At 53.9% G+C, this 12999-nt stretch overlaps 2 protein-coding genes across 2 annotated transcripts; both read left to right on the top strand.

The window, feature by feature from the left end:
- Positions 1-733: 733 nt before the first annotated feature.
- On the top strand, positions 734-1862 carry MYF6 (myogenic factor 6). Its single transcript, XM_066550496.1, has 3 exons — positions 734-1249; positions 1492-1582; positions 1744-1862. Exons 1-3 carry the CDS (start codon positions 734-736, stop codon positions 1860-1862), a joined length of 726 nt encoding a protein of 241 aa, XP_066406593.1.
- Positions 1863-8574: 6712 nt separating this feature from the next.
- Positions 8575-9955, top strand: MYF5 (myogenic factor 5). Its single transcript, XM_066550634.1, has 3 exons — positions 8575-9081; positions 9549-9624; positions 9762-9955. The coding sequence occupies exons 1-3, from the start codon at positions 8575-8577 to the stop codon at positions 9953-9955; spliced, it is 777 nt and encodes a 258-aa protein (XP_066406731.1).
- The last annotated feature ends 3044 nt before the right edge of the window (positions 9956-12999 follow it).

Below are 12999 nucleotides of genomic sequence, written 5' to 3'. Positions count from 1 at the left end.
CCTCATCATTGCAGCACAGCTCTGCCTTGGCAACCTTCCCCGTGTGTGCAGGGGAGCAGCGAGCTTGGCTCCTAACCTTGGGCTGGCCCGGGTGCCTTGGGTCACAGGAATGGCACGCAAGGGGAAGGTGGCGGGGGTGGAAATAGCAGGGGCTTCTAGTGAAAATATTAACCCGTCTATTTGGAAAGTGATGGTTGCCTTTGAAATCTCTCCTGATACATCTGTACTCAGCCCCGGGCAGGGAGCGTGCTCCGGGGATGTGAGGGGTGGGCTGGGGAAGGGCTCCCTGCGCCTTTGTCCTCCAGCCGGGCCCCCGGGGGCTCGGCAGCGGGGCCGGGACCGCCCCGAGACGCTGCTCCCGAGTCACGGCACTTCGGGGCAGGGTGCAAAGTCGGGTTGTACTTTTTTTCCGCTTGTTTTTGGGGTTGTTTTGTTTTGGTTTTCCTTTGTTTGTTTTAATTTTTTTTTTTCTAATTTGTCTCCCACCTCTCGTGTCCCCCCTCCCCCATCTAAATAGGAGATGTTCTCAGGACAGCGCCCAGGAGACTGACTGGAATCAGTTTTGGAGGGTGATACACCGCGACAGCTAAAAGTTGGATAGGGTTTCAGCAGCTCCTATATAAAGCAGGGGGGACTTATGTCACTGCACTAATTAAATTCCATCTGGGTTGTTCCTCGGGGTGTTTTTGAGATTGCCACCCAACTCAAGCAGGCAGAGAGGCCCAGGGACAGCATGATGGACCTTTTTGAAACTGGCTCCTATTTCTTCTACTTGGATGGGGAGAATGGAGCCCTGCAGCAGCTGGAGATGGCTGAGGGATCCCCGCTGTACCCAAGCAGCGATGGCACCTTGTCTCCATGTCAGGACCAAATGCAGCCGGAGGCCGGCAGTGACAGCAGCGGAGAGGAGCATGTGCTGGCACCCCCGGGACTACAACCCCCTCACTTCCCCGGCCAGTGTTTGATCTGGGCTTGTAAAACTTGCAAGAGAAAGTCGGCCCCCACGGACAGACGGAAGGCAGCCACCCTGCGGGAGAGGAGAAGGCTGAAGAAGATCAACGAAGCCTTCGAGGCTCTGAAAAGGCGGACTGTGGCCAACCCCAACCAGAGGCTGCCCAAGGTGGAGATACTGAGGAGCGCCATCAGCTACATCGAGAGGCTGCAGGACCTCTTGCACAGGCTGGATCAGCAGGAGAAAATGCAGGAGATCGGGGGAGACCCCTTCAGCTTCAGCCCCAAGCAGGGAAATGTAAGCACTGCCGCTTGGCCCCTCCGCCGCCACGGCAGCGCCGCCGCGCTCGTCCCCTCCCTCCTCCTCCTCCTCCTCCTCGGCAGGGCCGCTGCGGGCCGGGAGGGCTGGCGGGCGCTCCTCGGGGAACCTGCCAGCCCTCGGGGCTGCCGAGCTCCGCCAGCCCGGGGAGCCGCGGCAGCCCCACTAACACCCGTCCTCTCCTCTCCCCGTGTCTCCCCGCTCCCGCCTGTGTGCCGCAGATCCCCAGTTCGGACTTCCTGAGCACCTGCAGCTCCGACTGGCAAAGCGTTTCTGACCATTCCCGAGCCCTAGGAGTCAGCCCCAAAGAAGGTAACTCGCCCCCCGGGCCCGATTCCCGAGCCCCTTCCCGAGCCCCGACGGCCGCGATCCCAGCGGTCCCGCTCCCACGCTCCCTCCTGTGCCCGGGCTCTCCGGCAGCCCCCGGCGGGAGGAGCGGTCTGCTCTTTAATGCCTTTTCTGTTCTTGAGCAGGGGTCTCCGCTGTCGAGTCGTCGGCCTCCAGCAGCCTTCGCTGCCTCTCCTCAATAGTGGACAGTATTTCTTCCGACGATCCCAAACTGCCCAGCGCGGAGGAAGCGGTGGAGAAATAAACCGGGTTTTGTGGTAGTATATTTAACGGAGATGGAGCCTCCACCCTCTCTCCTCCTAAACTAAGTAACGAAGCAAATTCACACAGTGGAAAGCCCAAGCAGGGCCCTTTTTAAAATCGAATCAAGGTACACCTACCCCAAAGAAAATGGCTCCCCACCACTGACTCGAGTCAGACAGACTTCTCTCTTGCCTTTTTTTTTAACCCGAGTTTTGTTTTCTTTAAATTGTGTTGCATAAACCACCGTCCTTTTTTTTTTATTTTATTTTTAATTTTAAGATACTTACCTATGTACCGGTGATCTGCTTTGTCTGAGACTCACCGGGAAGTTCATTCCTGTCTGAGTGAAGCTCTTGGTTGCATTGCGTGTGAGTCATATTTAAAGAGTCCCCGCCTCATTTCGTTCTTGTAAATAATTTCAGTACTGTCTTTTCTTTTGTAAACATGACATATATATTTAAATGGTGGAATGTGATATTGTATATAAGAACAGATGGATTTCTTGGATTGTAAAATAAAGCTCTTTGTGTTACAGTGTTTTCTTCCCGTCCTCTTAATTTAAATATTAAAAAAAAATCTTAAATTTTAATCTTAATAATAATCTTAATCTTAATCTTAAAAAAAAAAATCCGATCCCGGAGTTCAAACCTGCTACTGACTTCAGTGAATGAAGGCCTGAAGAGTCAGACCTGTGTAGCAGAAGCACGACCCGTGTGACTGGAGGCAAGACACGGGACAGATTTTTCTTTCGTTTACTCCTCCAAAGTTTCCCCTTTAGGGCCGCAGCGCGGTGTGAATCACCCGTGTCTCCGTGGGCTCCCGGGGAAGCCGGGCGGGCACGGGTGGGTGCATGGACAGGACCCGCCGCCTCTCCGGCCGCCCGCAGCCCTCCGCGGCCCCGTTCCCTGCCGTGCTCGCGGAATGCACGTTCCCTTGGAAAGCGATATTGCTCCCCTAAAATGCCCAGCAGTACCGCTCGAGTACCTTGCCAGGCAAAGATGCTTCGCTGGCCTTGCCTTGCACGTGGAAGGTGAGGTTAGAAAAGGGGCATGAAAGAAGATACCCCCGCCCGTCGTCCCCGACTCACTCACTCCCCCCCGACCTCCTGCCCCGGTCTTGGAGCTGGGAGAGGCTCAGTGCGTCTCACCTTCTCCTCTCGGCACCGAGGACTTGAAAGCAGGGCTTCTCTGCGGCAAAATTGACGGGCCTGCTGCACTAATGGGGCAGCAACTGGCTGTCACAGGAGCCCGCTCCCTCTGGGGCTGGAGGGAGCTGTAGTTTCTTCCCAGGAAAGGTAACTCCCCTTGACTTCCTTGAGCCTGAGGGAGAAGGGAATGGGGTCCTTCAGGGAGGAAAGAGTTAAGCGACCGAAAGGGTTTGGGGGTGGGGGGGTAACAGCATATGAAGCCTTTCACTCAGTGATGTAAAAAAACACAGCCTCTCTGAGGATGGTGAAACGGAGCTGCTCACAGTCAGAGCGTTACGGTTTGTAAAAGGTTGTACCCCCGGGAAGGGGCGACCACCAGGGATCAGCGCATTCTGCCCCTGGCACACACACAGGGCTCGCCGGACAGCCTGCGCAAGTAAACAGGAGGACACTTCAACTTCACCCGCATGCGGTCTCCTCGCCAACTTTAGCCCTTGATTTATTCTTTGTTTCTGTTTTTTGAAAGGTCACAGTCACGTTTCGGGAAGATCTCCCCCTTCCTGGCCATCTGGGGCACGGGTACATCGGTCTGAAGTGGAAGCTCTGGGTAGAGCCTGCCCGAGAGCTGGCACTCCAACCGGCCGTACCTTCCTACCCCCCTCTCTGCGCCGCCGTGGCCAGCCGGGTCTCTAAACCAGTCACGTCCTACCTCCAATTGCTCTCTAACGAGATACTCCTTTGCAAGGACTAATTGCGGCGGGACAGGACAGTATGGTGGGCACAGTGATGCAACACTTTCCCCATGTTTTTTCCTCCTTTCAAATTAAACCCCGTTGCCTCGGGGAACCCTCGGGCTCTTCAGAAAGCGGCGCGTCGGGGAGCGCAGGGCCCTGCGTGCCACCTCTGCGACCTGGCATGGGGGAGGAGACGCTGCAGCTCGCTTCTATGGCGAAGGCACTTGCCCAGTAAGAGAGTATTTCAGATCGGGCTAGCAGCTCATCGACTTCCCTCCTAATTTGTTTCAACGCCGCCGAGTCCGCGGGAAGGGCTACACACAGTTCACACGGCGATCCGAGCCCCGCGGACCCGCTGCCCGCATCAGGGCAGGAGCTGTGCTGAGCCGCTCCTCAAGGCACAGTGTCGCGCCCACACCGGGGCAGCCGACTGCCAGGTTTACTCGCAGCCGGGCAATCACCCCAACAAGCCGCCCGTCCGCCCGGCAGGACCCCCACGGCAGCGGCTCCTCCAGCAGCGGGGTAACTTGAGCGATTGTTTGGAGTAAGTTTGCCTAAAGGAGAGTTTTTTCGTTAAATAAAGAAAATACCTCCCGAAGAGACTCTCCGTGACCCCCGCGGCTGCAGCTGACATGCCGAGCTTCCCAGTGAAGGTCGTCAGTGTGTTTGCAATTAAAATGTTTGTGTTAGATATTAATAACGATAATCTTTACTTAAGTCCCCAGCCAAAGCAAACAGGGCCCTGGAATCACAAAATCAAAGGGCAATAACTGGGTACAGACAAGAGGTTTGTGATTTAATGAAATCTTTTTCCGGAGGGACCACGCACAAAGTCATCGAAGTTTTTAGGCAAATGCAAGTGCGCCTGCCTCTCCCTCCTCCCCTCCGCGGGCTGGAAATCCCATGTTCAACACAGCTTCCCTCGCCTCTACCTGCTCCGCTCCCCTGGGAAGCAAACACCTGCTCGCTCCCTCAGGAGCGGCGGGATGCGGGGCTCCGCCGGCCCGCGGTGTGGGGTGCCCGGCCCGAGGTGCCTGCGGGGCCGGGAACGATGGGAGGAAGGCGGGGGAAGGGGAGAATGGGGTGCCTGTCTGCAGGGCTGCCGTGTTGACACTGCTTTCCTCTGAAGTGACGCGACCGAGGGTTTAAAGCCTTGTTTTCAGGTTTTTGGTTTTGTATTTTTGTTGGGGTTTTTTTGTTTGTTTGTTTGGGGGTTTTTTTTGTTTGTTTTCTGGTGTTTTTTGGGGGTTTTTTTTGGGTTTTTTTTTTTTTTGTTTTTGTTTTTTTGTTTAGTTGGCGTTTTTTGGTCGGTTGGTTTTGGCTTTTATATTGTGCATCTTTATTTTCCTCGGTGAAACCGCCCGCAATCCAGGGAGGGAAGCGGACAGCCAGCAGCAGGCTTAGTTCATTCTCTGAACTCGGAGCCAAGGCGGTCAAGAGGCGACACAGCAACTATTTCCACGGGAAAATTCCTGCGTGGACCACTGCTGCTTTGTGGACCCCGCACGACTTTTCCGCAGTTTCCGTCTTTCTGTGGAGAATGAGCTAGGGATGGGTGTAGGGGGCAGGGAGGGAGGAGGCTGAATAATTGAACCATGTGCTCGCTGGGACGCCCCTCCGATAGCAGGAACTAGCAACTTTTCCCAGTCTCAAGGCTGCTAAAACCCCCTCGTGTCCCTTTGATCTCTCCTGGGAGTCCCGGGGAGCCATCAGAGGCCAATGCCTTCTTCAGCTGTCCTCTATACAACTCCCTCTGGCAGGTACTAATGTGTTTACTTAGGTGCGCACGGTTCCCAGCGCTGGGGAGAACCAAACGTTTCTCACACGGCTGGAAGCGCCCGGCCCCGCCAGCCCGACTGGGAAACGATTTTGTGGTCGGGGCATCGCGGAGGAGATGCCTCTGCCCGCTCGCTGCCACTGCCAGCGCCCGCGGCCGGCTCGGCACCATGAGGTTACGCGCTCTCGCCGCCCTGCACGGGCCCGCCGGGCACAGCGCAAAGGCGCTCGGAATGCCGGGGCTGGGGGTGCGCTCGGGGGGACCGCAAACACCTCTCACCCCCTCAGCCCCGTGACTTATGGTTTCGGTAGGATTTTCTTCTCTTAAATAGAAAGGTGTGGGACTTGGGAAAAGATGGCACGCTTTGCAGAAGGTGCCCTCACTGGATGGAATCCCTCCAGGAATTGGTGCGGCACGGCGATTCCTGAGGAGTGGGGACGGCTGGGGTGAGGAACACCATTTAAAGGGATCCTGACACGTTCACCACTTTCTCTCTACCAGTCCATAGGAGCAGACAGTGTCTGATGCTAAGGCTGCTCCCGCTTTCCAGACTTGAGCCTCCTGAAATGCAGCACCATCCTCCTCCTTCCCCCACCCCGCCCTTCGCCAGCAGCCTCATTAGCCGGCCTTGCAGTGCGTGTTTTCTCCCCCCTTTCTTTAGTTCCACTCGCTTACTGCATTTTTGCAAATTTGTTTTGAGATCACTTTACCAGAGGAGCCGGGGGCTCCTTAAGGGATACTAATTACTGAATTTTTTTTCTTCCTGAGTGACAGGCCCTTCCATGGTTTCTTCCATTTCCCAAAAATATTCAAGGAAAAAGGAATGATTTTTTTTTCCAGCTCTTCAAATACTTTTGGGGAAAAGCACGTTTCTTAACAGCCCCAGCTCCTCTGAGTTAAGAGTCAAATCTGGAGCTAAAGCTGTGCATGCCAGGAGAGTGGGATTGAGGGGCTTGGTGTTGTGCACCGGGAGATCTACAGCGCATGCTTGGAGAGAACCCAAGCATGCACCAACCCAGAAAGGTTATCGGAACTGCAGCCGGCACTTTAAAGATCAAGTTTATTTGTGCACGAAGCATAAATATGTAAACTGGTCTATTTTAGCCAGTGCAAACGTGGTAAATGAAATTGTGTGTGTGTTTGTGTATGTCTGTGTGCGTGCACGCCACATCCCAGTGAAGAGTTCAAGTTACTGCTGAACAGAACCCCTCCTGACTGGTGCTGTCTTAGGAAAACAGTAGGGAACTGTCCTGTTTCAAATGTGGGCTAACAAAACAGCAACCTGCACCTCAGAGTGGCAGAAGCCTGAAATTCTGAGCTTTCCCATTCTGTAACTTTATTCCTTTATCAACTCCCTGCTTTTCATACAGTATTCATTTCAAAGGAGCTCCCCGTGTTTATGGCCCCAAAAAAACCAAAGCAGTGCAGATGTAGCCTTCCCCAGCTTTTAGATAATTTTGCAGCTTTTCATAGGAAGAAGGGTGTGTGCATGATTGCTTTTTAGGAAAAAATTTAGCCTAAGAGTGGAAGTCTGCCTTTGGGGGTTCGGGGATGGTGGTAGCAGGGAAACAAGGACGGATTCCCTCCAGCCCCAGCACAGGCCGAGCTGCTTGCCTTTCCCCGCCTTGCCCGTGCGGATCGGAGAGCTTCCCGGCGGGGTGCGCTGCCACAGGGCATCTCTCCCAGGAGATGCTTCCCTACCGGCCTTGCTCACTTGATCAGCGTTTCCCGGAGACAGGCGGCTCGCCGTGCCACCGCATCACCCCTTCCTGAAGAGAGGCTAACTGAAGGCGCCTTTTTCCTGGGCACAAAAACCGCCTCCGTAGCGCTTGAACTGCTGCTAGGTCATTTGCTCTCCGTCTGAGTTAGCCTAGGTCACATAATTTTATTCCCAGGTAGGGAAGGTTTCCTTTGCCTTCTCATAATATTTTCCTCAGCTACAAAAGCCACCTGGATGAAACCAAAGGATTCCTGCGCGTTAGCAAATGCCTGTTAAATGGCTTCATTACCACTCTAATGACCCTTGCACCGCTCCGCTCGGCTACTGCTGCGGCTGGGGCTCCGAAAGGCTTTTGTCCCCTTGTGTAAAGTTACTTAGGGATTGCGGGGTTAGAAATTTTACACTTCCAGGAGGGGTTTGTTGCACTGGCAGCTGGGACGCATCTGTAACGGTACAAGTTTGCCTGAAAGCAGAAAATTAGCAAGCCCAAGGCGCTGCTTGATTGTTGTGTCCCTAGCAGCTCCAGGTCACAAGAGAAGGAGAAAGAATGGGAAGGGGATTTGTCTCGGAGCAGACACATACACTTTTCTTTTGTGAGTACCTTCCCTTGTGATCCGATCCGGCAGCACTAAAATCTGGTTTCCCTTCTCCTCGTCTCTCCTGGCCACAAGTAGCTGTGCATTGCTGTCCCCCAATCTGCAAATTTGAGCGGTTGGTAGCACAGCTTTAATTGCTGGACAAAGCGCTCCTCGAGATAAATAAACACAGGTCTAAGAAGAAGGTTATAATTTTTCAGGTTAGACCTAGATCACGGGATGTGGGAAATAAAGATGTGCAAGTAGACAGTATAGGTGTCCCTCCCGAGGAAACGTGTGATGGGAAACGGGAGATGTGCACACCGAGACGAGGAAGGGCTCTGCAGGAGCCACTGACAAGTGGTTCGTGCGCGTCCACTGCCCCTCTTTCTCTTTCCATACCAAACTGCAAATTCACAGACTTGGTTGGAAATTCGGAGATGTCGCAATCAGTTCTTGGGAGGTCGTTCATTAGAAAAGTGCCCATCTCTCGGCGCTCCAAAGGAGCGGTGCGGAGCAAATTGTCTCCTGGGGACTGGAGGGGGCTTGCCCAGACAGCTCCCGGCAGGGGCTGTGGTGGGATATGCTAATAAAGACTGGCCTCTGCGGACCAGCCTCCCTTTCCATGTATATATAAGGGCCCCCCGCATCAGCCGAAGGACACTTGGTCTCGGGTCCCTAATTACGGAGGAAATTGCCCCAGCGCGCTGCGGAGCGCCTCGCCGAGAGCCGGTCCCGTACTGACGCCTCCGCAGCAGGGATGGAGGTGATGGACAGCTGCAAGTTCTCCCCGTCCGAGCTCTTCTATGACAGCTCCTGCCTCTCCTCCCCGGAGGGCGAATTCCCCGAGGATTTTGAGCCCAGGGATCTGCCTCCTTTCAGCGCCCACGAGCCCCCCGAGCCCGCCTGCTCTGAGGAAGAGGAGCATGTCCGAGCTCCCACTGGCCACCACCAAGCTGGTCACTGCCTCATGTGGGCTTGCAAAGCCTGCAAAAGAAAATCCACCACAATGGACCGAAGGAAGGCAGCCACCATGAGGGAGAGGAGGAGGCTGAAGAAAGTCAACCAGGCTTTTGAGACCCTGAAGAGATGCACCACTGCCAACCCCAACCAAAGACTCCCCAAAGTAGAGATCCTGCGAAACGCCATCAGATACATCGAGAGCCTCCAAGAGCTCTTGAGGGAACAGGTAGAAAACTACTATCACCTGCCGGGACAGAGTTGCTCCGAACCGACCAGCCCCACTTCCAGCTGCTCCGATGGGATGGTAAGACAGAGGCAGAGCCATAGGGCTGTGGGGACCCCAGGATGGCCCGCGGGCAGGTCACCCTCGGCCAAGCGCCGTGCGATCAGTCCCATGGGTGTGGGACGGGCCGAACGCACCCGGACATCAGGAAAAGGCGGGCGGTTTGCCCTGGAACAGGCCCCTTCCCAGGTTTTCCGCTGAGCACGCAGCTGGGCTCTCCGGGGATGCATGGGGGGAGGTAGCGCTGCCCGAGGGCACCCTGCAGGGCCCCGGCCACCGGGGTCCCCTCTGCTGTCCCTTAGCGCGGCCCTAGAGGGATAAGGCTGGGGGAGATGGGGAAGGCGCTGCCAGGGCCAGCAGCCTGGCTGGGGGCGGATGCTTCGCTCCCTCCCCGCCGGCCTTTATGGCCCTTTCCCGTCTCGGGGAGAGTCCCGCTGGCCCCTGGGCGGGGGCGGCAGGGCCGGCACTCGCCCCTCGCTGTCTTGCAGGCCGACTGTGGCAGCCCCGTTTGGTCGACGAGAGGCAGCACCTTCGACGCCGTCTACTGCGCCGAGATGGCTCACGGTAAGCGCGACTCGAGCGGCGCGGCCTGGGGGTAGAGGCGGGGCCCGGGCCCCCCGCGCTGCCCGAGGCGCTGTGGGGAGGCAGCGCGGCGCCCCGCGGTAACGCGCTGCCCTGCCCCGGCCGTCCCCTCGGCCCAGGGTATGCCGCCGATCAGAGCAGCGCCCTGTCCAGCCTGGACTGCCTCTCCAGCATCGTGGACCGTCTCTCCCCGGCGGAGGAACCAGGGCTGTCCCTCCGCGACGCCGACTCCCTCTCGCCCAGCGCCAGCATCGACTCGGGGCCGGAGACGCCCGGGACGCCGCTGCCCCGACGGACCTACCAGGCGCTATGAGGGGCCCGAGGGCCGGCACCCCGCGCCTGCCGCCGGGGCCGCTTCCCGCGCCCGGCCGCCTCCTGCAAACGCTTCTCGGGCGAGAGGGGCGGCCCCGGAGCCCCTTGGGCCGCCGCTTCCCTCTGGGGCTGCAGGCAAAGCGCCGCGCCCACCCCCGGCCAGGGATTTCCCGCACCCCGGCAGGGCGGGCGGGCCCCGGGGCTCGGGACACACGCGCTGCCGTGGAATCCCCGCTGCAAATAAAACGTGCTGTGAGAGAGCTGTCTGGCCGGCTGGTTCTTTAAGTGCATTCCCTGGCATGGGGGAGGGCAGCGAGACTCGGCTGCGGGGCGCCCGCCAGCATCCATGCTGAGCCCCCACCCAAGCTCGGGCTCCTGCCCGCGGGACACCCTCTCTTCCCGCCCCCATCACGGCAGTCTCCAGCCGGGAGAGTGTCCTGCCGGGCTGGGCCCTGGGAGCTTGTCTCTCCTTCCACCAGTGCGTACTATTCTGAGATCACTCATGGAGCAACAAAAACGTGGACATTTAAATTCTCACACTATATCCTGTTATGGGCAGAGTTTCCTCCATTTTCTGCAAAGTAAAATTACTATTTCACAGTCATATTTTTCTGTCCTCTCCTTCCTGCCTTCCCTTCCCATCCACCTCTGCAAAGCTCAAGTTTCGTTCACTGGGTATGAAGATGGACTGTGTATTCCAGAATTTGACCCTAAAATTGCGTGGTGACTCTTCTCTTAAAACCACTGTATGATCTAGCTCTGATGCTGTGCTGGGGAATTTTACTTGTTGCTCTGGCAGAGACAAATTTAGTAAAGTTAGTAAGAACAAACCACATGTATCTCTTTCATAAGACACAAGGTGTATTTCACAATATTCAGAAAGCAATATGGATTTATTTGCTTCTAATTGCTTTGGTATTTTGGTCCAGGATGCAAATTCATTACTCTACATCGCTCTAGAAATAACCAGGTCAAATCTTCATGTGTTTTCAGATTTAATACTTTTAAAACTATTTCCTTCCAGGCACTAAATTGGATGTATCTACCATGAAAAATTTCCATAGTTTTGCACTCTTCTAGATATAATTCAAAACTTTCTTAGGCAACCCTCCCCATCCCCCCCCCAAAAAAAGAGAGAAAAAAAAGATGAGATGGAGAGATGGGCTCTGTCAGTTTGTCCAGAAATGTTTCATATGAAAAATACTCAAAGTGGGAAGGGATATATCCACCTCACTATTGTGGGATAAGGGTGTAGCACTCGGTGGCCAAGGGGCCTGGCAGTGGTATTTCACCTCTAATAAATCTTTCACTTGAACCCAGCCCAGCTGAGTCATGTCACCAAAAGTTATCATCTGACTGGCCTTTGGCAGCATCTCTGAACCAAAGATAAGAGAAGCCTTTGCTTAGGAATGGCTCTGTCCCTGTAGCACACTGAGGGTCTCTGTCCCCCCTCAAGGGGCCACAGAGAAAGTGAGGTGGCACCTGCCTTCCTGAGCCTGCAGCAGGGCAGCAGCAGGTGTGTGTGTCTGACACAGGGCAAGGCCAGCCCACCCTTTGTGCAAAGCCTCCCTCAAAATTACTTACAGTCCTTGCCCATAGCCTTGAGGTAAGTGTTCTTTTCTTGCAGAGTATTTCAGGAGGAGCCTTGACCAGAACGGGCTTTCTGTGTATACAGATATGTCGGAACTCATCAGGGACTAGAAGTGGTTTTAAACCCCTGAGTTGCAGTCATGCAGAGGTACAAACAAGGCATTCTCACACTCCTGTCACTGCAGATGCTTCAGCAGTATGCAAGTACCTTAACACAGACATAGTCTTGGTTCTGGGGGATCACTTCCCAAGCCTTCTGTTCACAGGAATTCTTATGCAAGACTGTGGACATCACTGGTTTTATTTCCTAGCTTCTCACACTCTGGTGCAGTGTTGCAGTGTTCACTCTTCTCAATCAAAATACCATCCCAAGGATACTTCTTATGCCCAGGATTTGATAGAGTGCAGATGATTTGAAATGGTATTTTAAAGTGAGCTAAGCTAGAGAGCTTTCAGCATTTCATTCTGCGCAGTGCTGACCTTGGCAAGTGATCTCGGATGAAGTATGCAGAGTAACACTAGCAAATCACATGCTGGTAATGTACACCTCTCTTTGGCTGGCAGACATTTTAGGAGTTGCAAAAAGGTCAATACTTCTGAGAAGTAGATTTTCAGAGTGTGAGGGGAAGCATTCTGTCTGGGGGATGTTTGTCCGTAGGCTCCCAAGTCCTACTACAGGAGTTTACAACCTCTAGGTTTTGCTATACACATTTGGGAAACAAAAAATTCCAGGACACCTATGAAAAAAAACTCCCACGAGGTGAAAAGTGCAATAATCCTTGAAAGGAATGGAAATGAACTCCATGAAACTGCCTTCAGTCTGTGGATTGGGAAGAACAAAAAGGCTGTTGGGAGATACACTGTTCTGGTCAGATTTTACACATTTCATATTAATATTAATAAGTGGAACTGAAAAGAATGATTTTTATTCTATATGAAACATGTTCATTTAAGGAAGGCTGTGCCCAGAAATAAATAAGAAGGTGATGGTCTAGAAAGTCTGAGCTCCACCTATCCCAACTCCTACTACTGATTGCTTAAGGCTCTGGGGCAGCATATAGTGGCCTCACAGGCAGGCGGCAGATGCAGGGATGCTACATGGTGTCAAAATAATGAATATAACACAGAAGCTGTGTTACAGCAAGTTTTCTGACTACCACTCACTGCAAGGAAGGGCATAATTCTGTACACTTTTTGGAATACAATAATGTTGTATTTTACCTCTGAAAACCATGCATATTTGGCTTAAATTATGACTGAGGGAAGCAGCTGAGCTTTGGTTTTTTTGTGTGTGAAGTCTCTTGTATCTTTTGTTAATAAACCAAACAGAGATCTTTAGTGAAATAAATATTTTAAATTCAGATCAAAAGGGACATTTGTACATTGCAAAACTAACATAGAAACCTGGAAAAGATCTCTTAAATATAACATCAAGACAAAAAATCCAGCTTTCTT

The sequence above is a fragment of the Molothrus aeneus genome, chromosome 5 (genome assembly GCF_037042795.1).
Source record: "Molothrus aeneus isolate 106 chromosome 5, BPBGC_Maene_1.0, whole genome shotgun sequence".
Lineage (NCBI taxonomy): Eukaryota > Metazoa > Chordata > Aves > Passeriformes > Icteridae > Molothrus > Molothrus aeneus.
Note: the sequence above shows the minus strand (reverse complement) of the source record. Positions and strands in the feature narration are given on the sequence as shown.

What these genes read in the sequence shown, in the direction of transcription:
- MYF6 (XM_066550496.1), top strand. Translation starts at nt 734, where the DNA reads ATGATGGACCTTTTTGAAACTGGCTCCTATTTCTTCTACTTGGATGGG. An exon ending in TCAGCCCCAAGCAGGGAAAT is followed by an intron (nt 1,250 to 1,491) that starts GTAAGCACTGCC and finishes TGTGTGCCGCAG; the next exon opens with ATCCCCAGTTCGGACTTCCT. An exon ending in AGGAGTCAGCCCCAAAGAAG is followed by an intron (nt 1,583 to 1,743) that starts GTAACTCGCCCC and finishes GTTCTTGAGCAG; the next exon opens with GGGTCTCCGCTGTCGAGTCG.
- MYF5 (XM_066550634.1), top strand. Translation starts at nt 8,575, where the DNA reads ATGGAGGTGATGGACAGCTGCAAGTTCTCCCCGTCCGAGCTCTTCTAT. An exon ending in CCAGCTGCTCCGATGGGATG is followed by an intron (nt 9,082 to 9,548) that starts GTAAGACAGAGG and finishes GCTGTCTTGCAG; the next exon opens with GCCGACTGTGGCAGCCCCGT. An exon ending in CTGCGCCGAGATGGCTCACG is followed by an intron (nt 9,625 to 9,761) that starts GTAAGCGCGACT and finishes CCCTCGGCCCAG; the next exon opens with GGTATGCCGCCGATCAGAGC.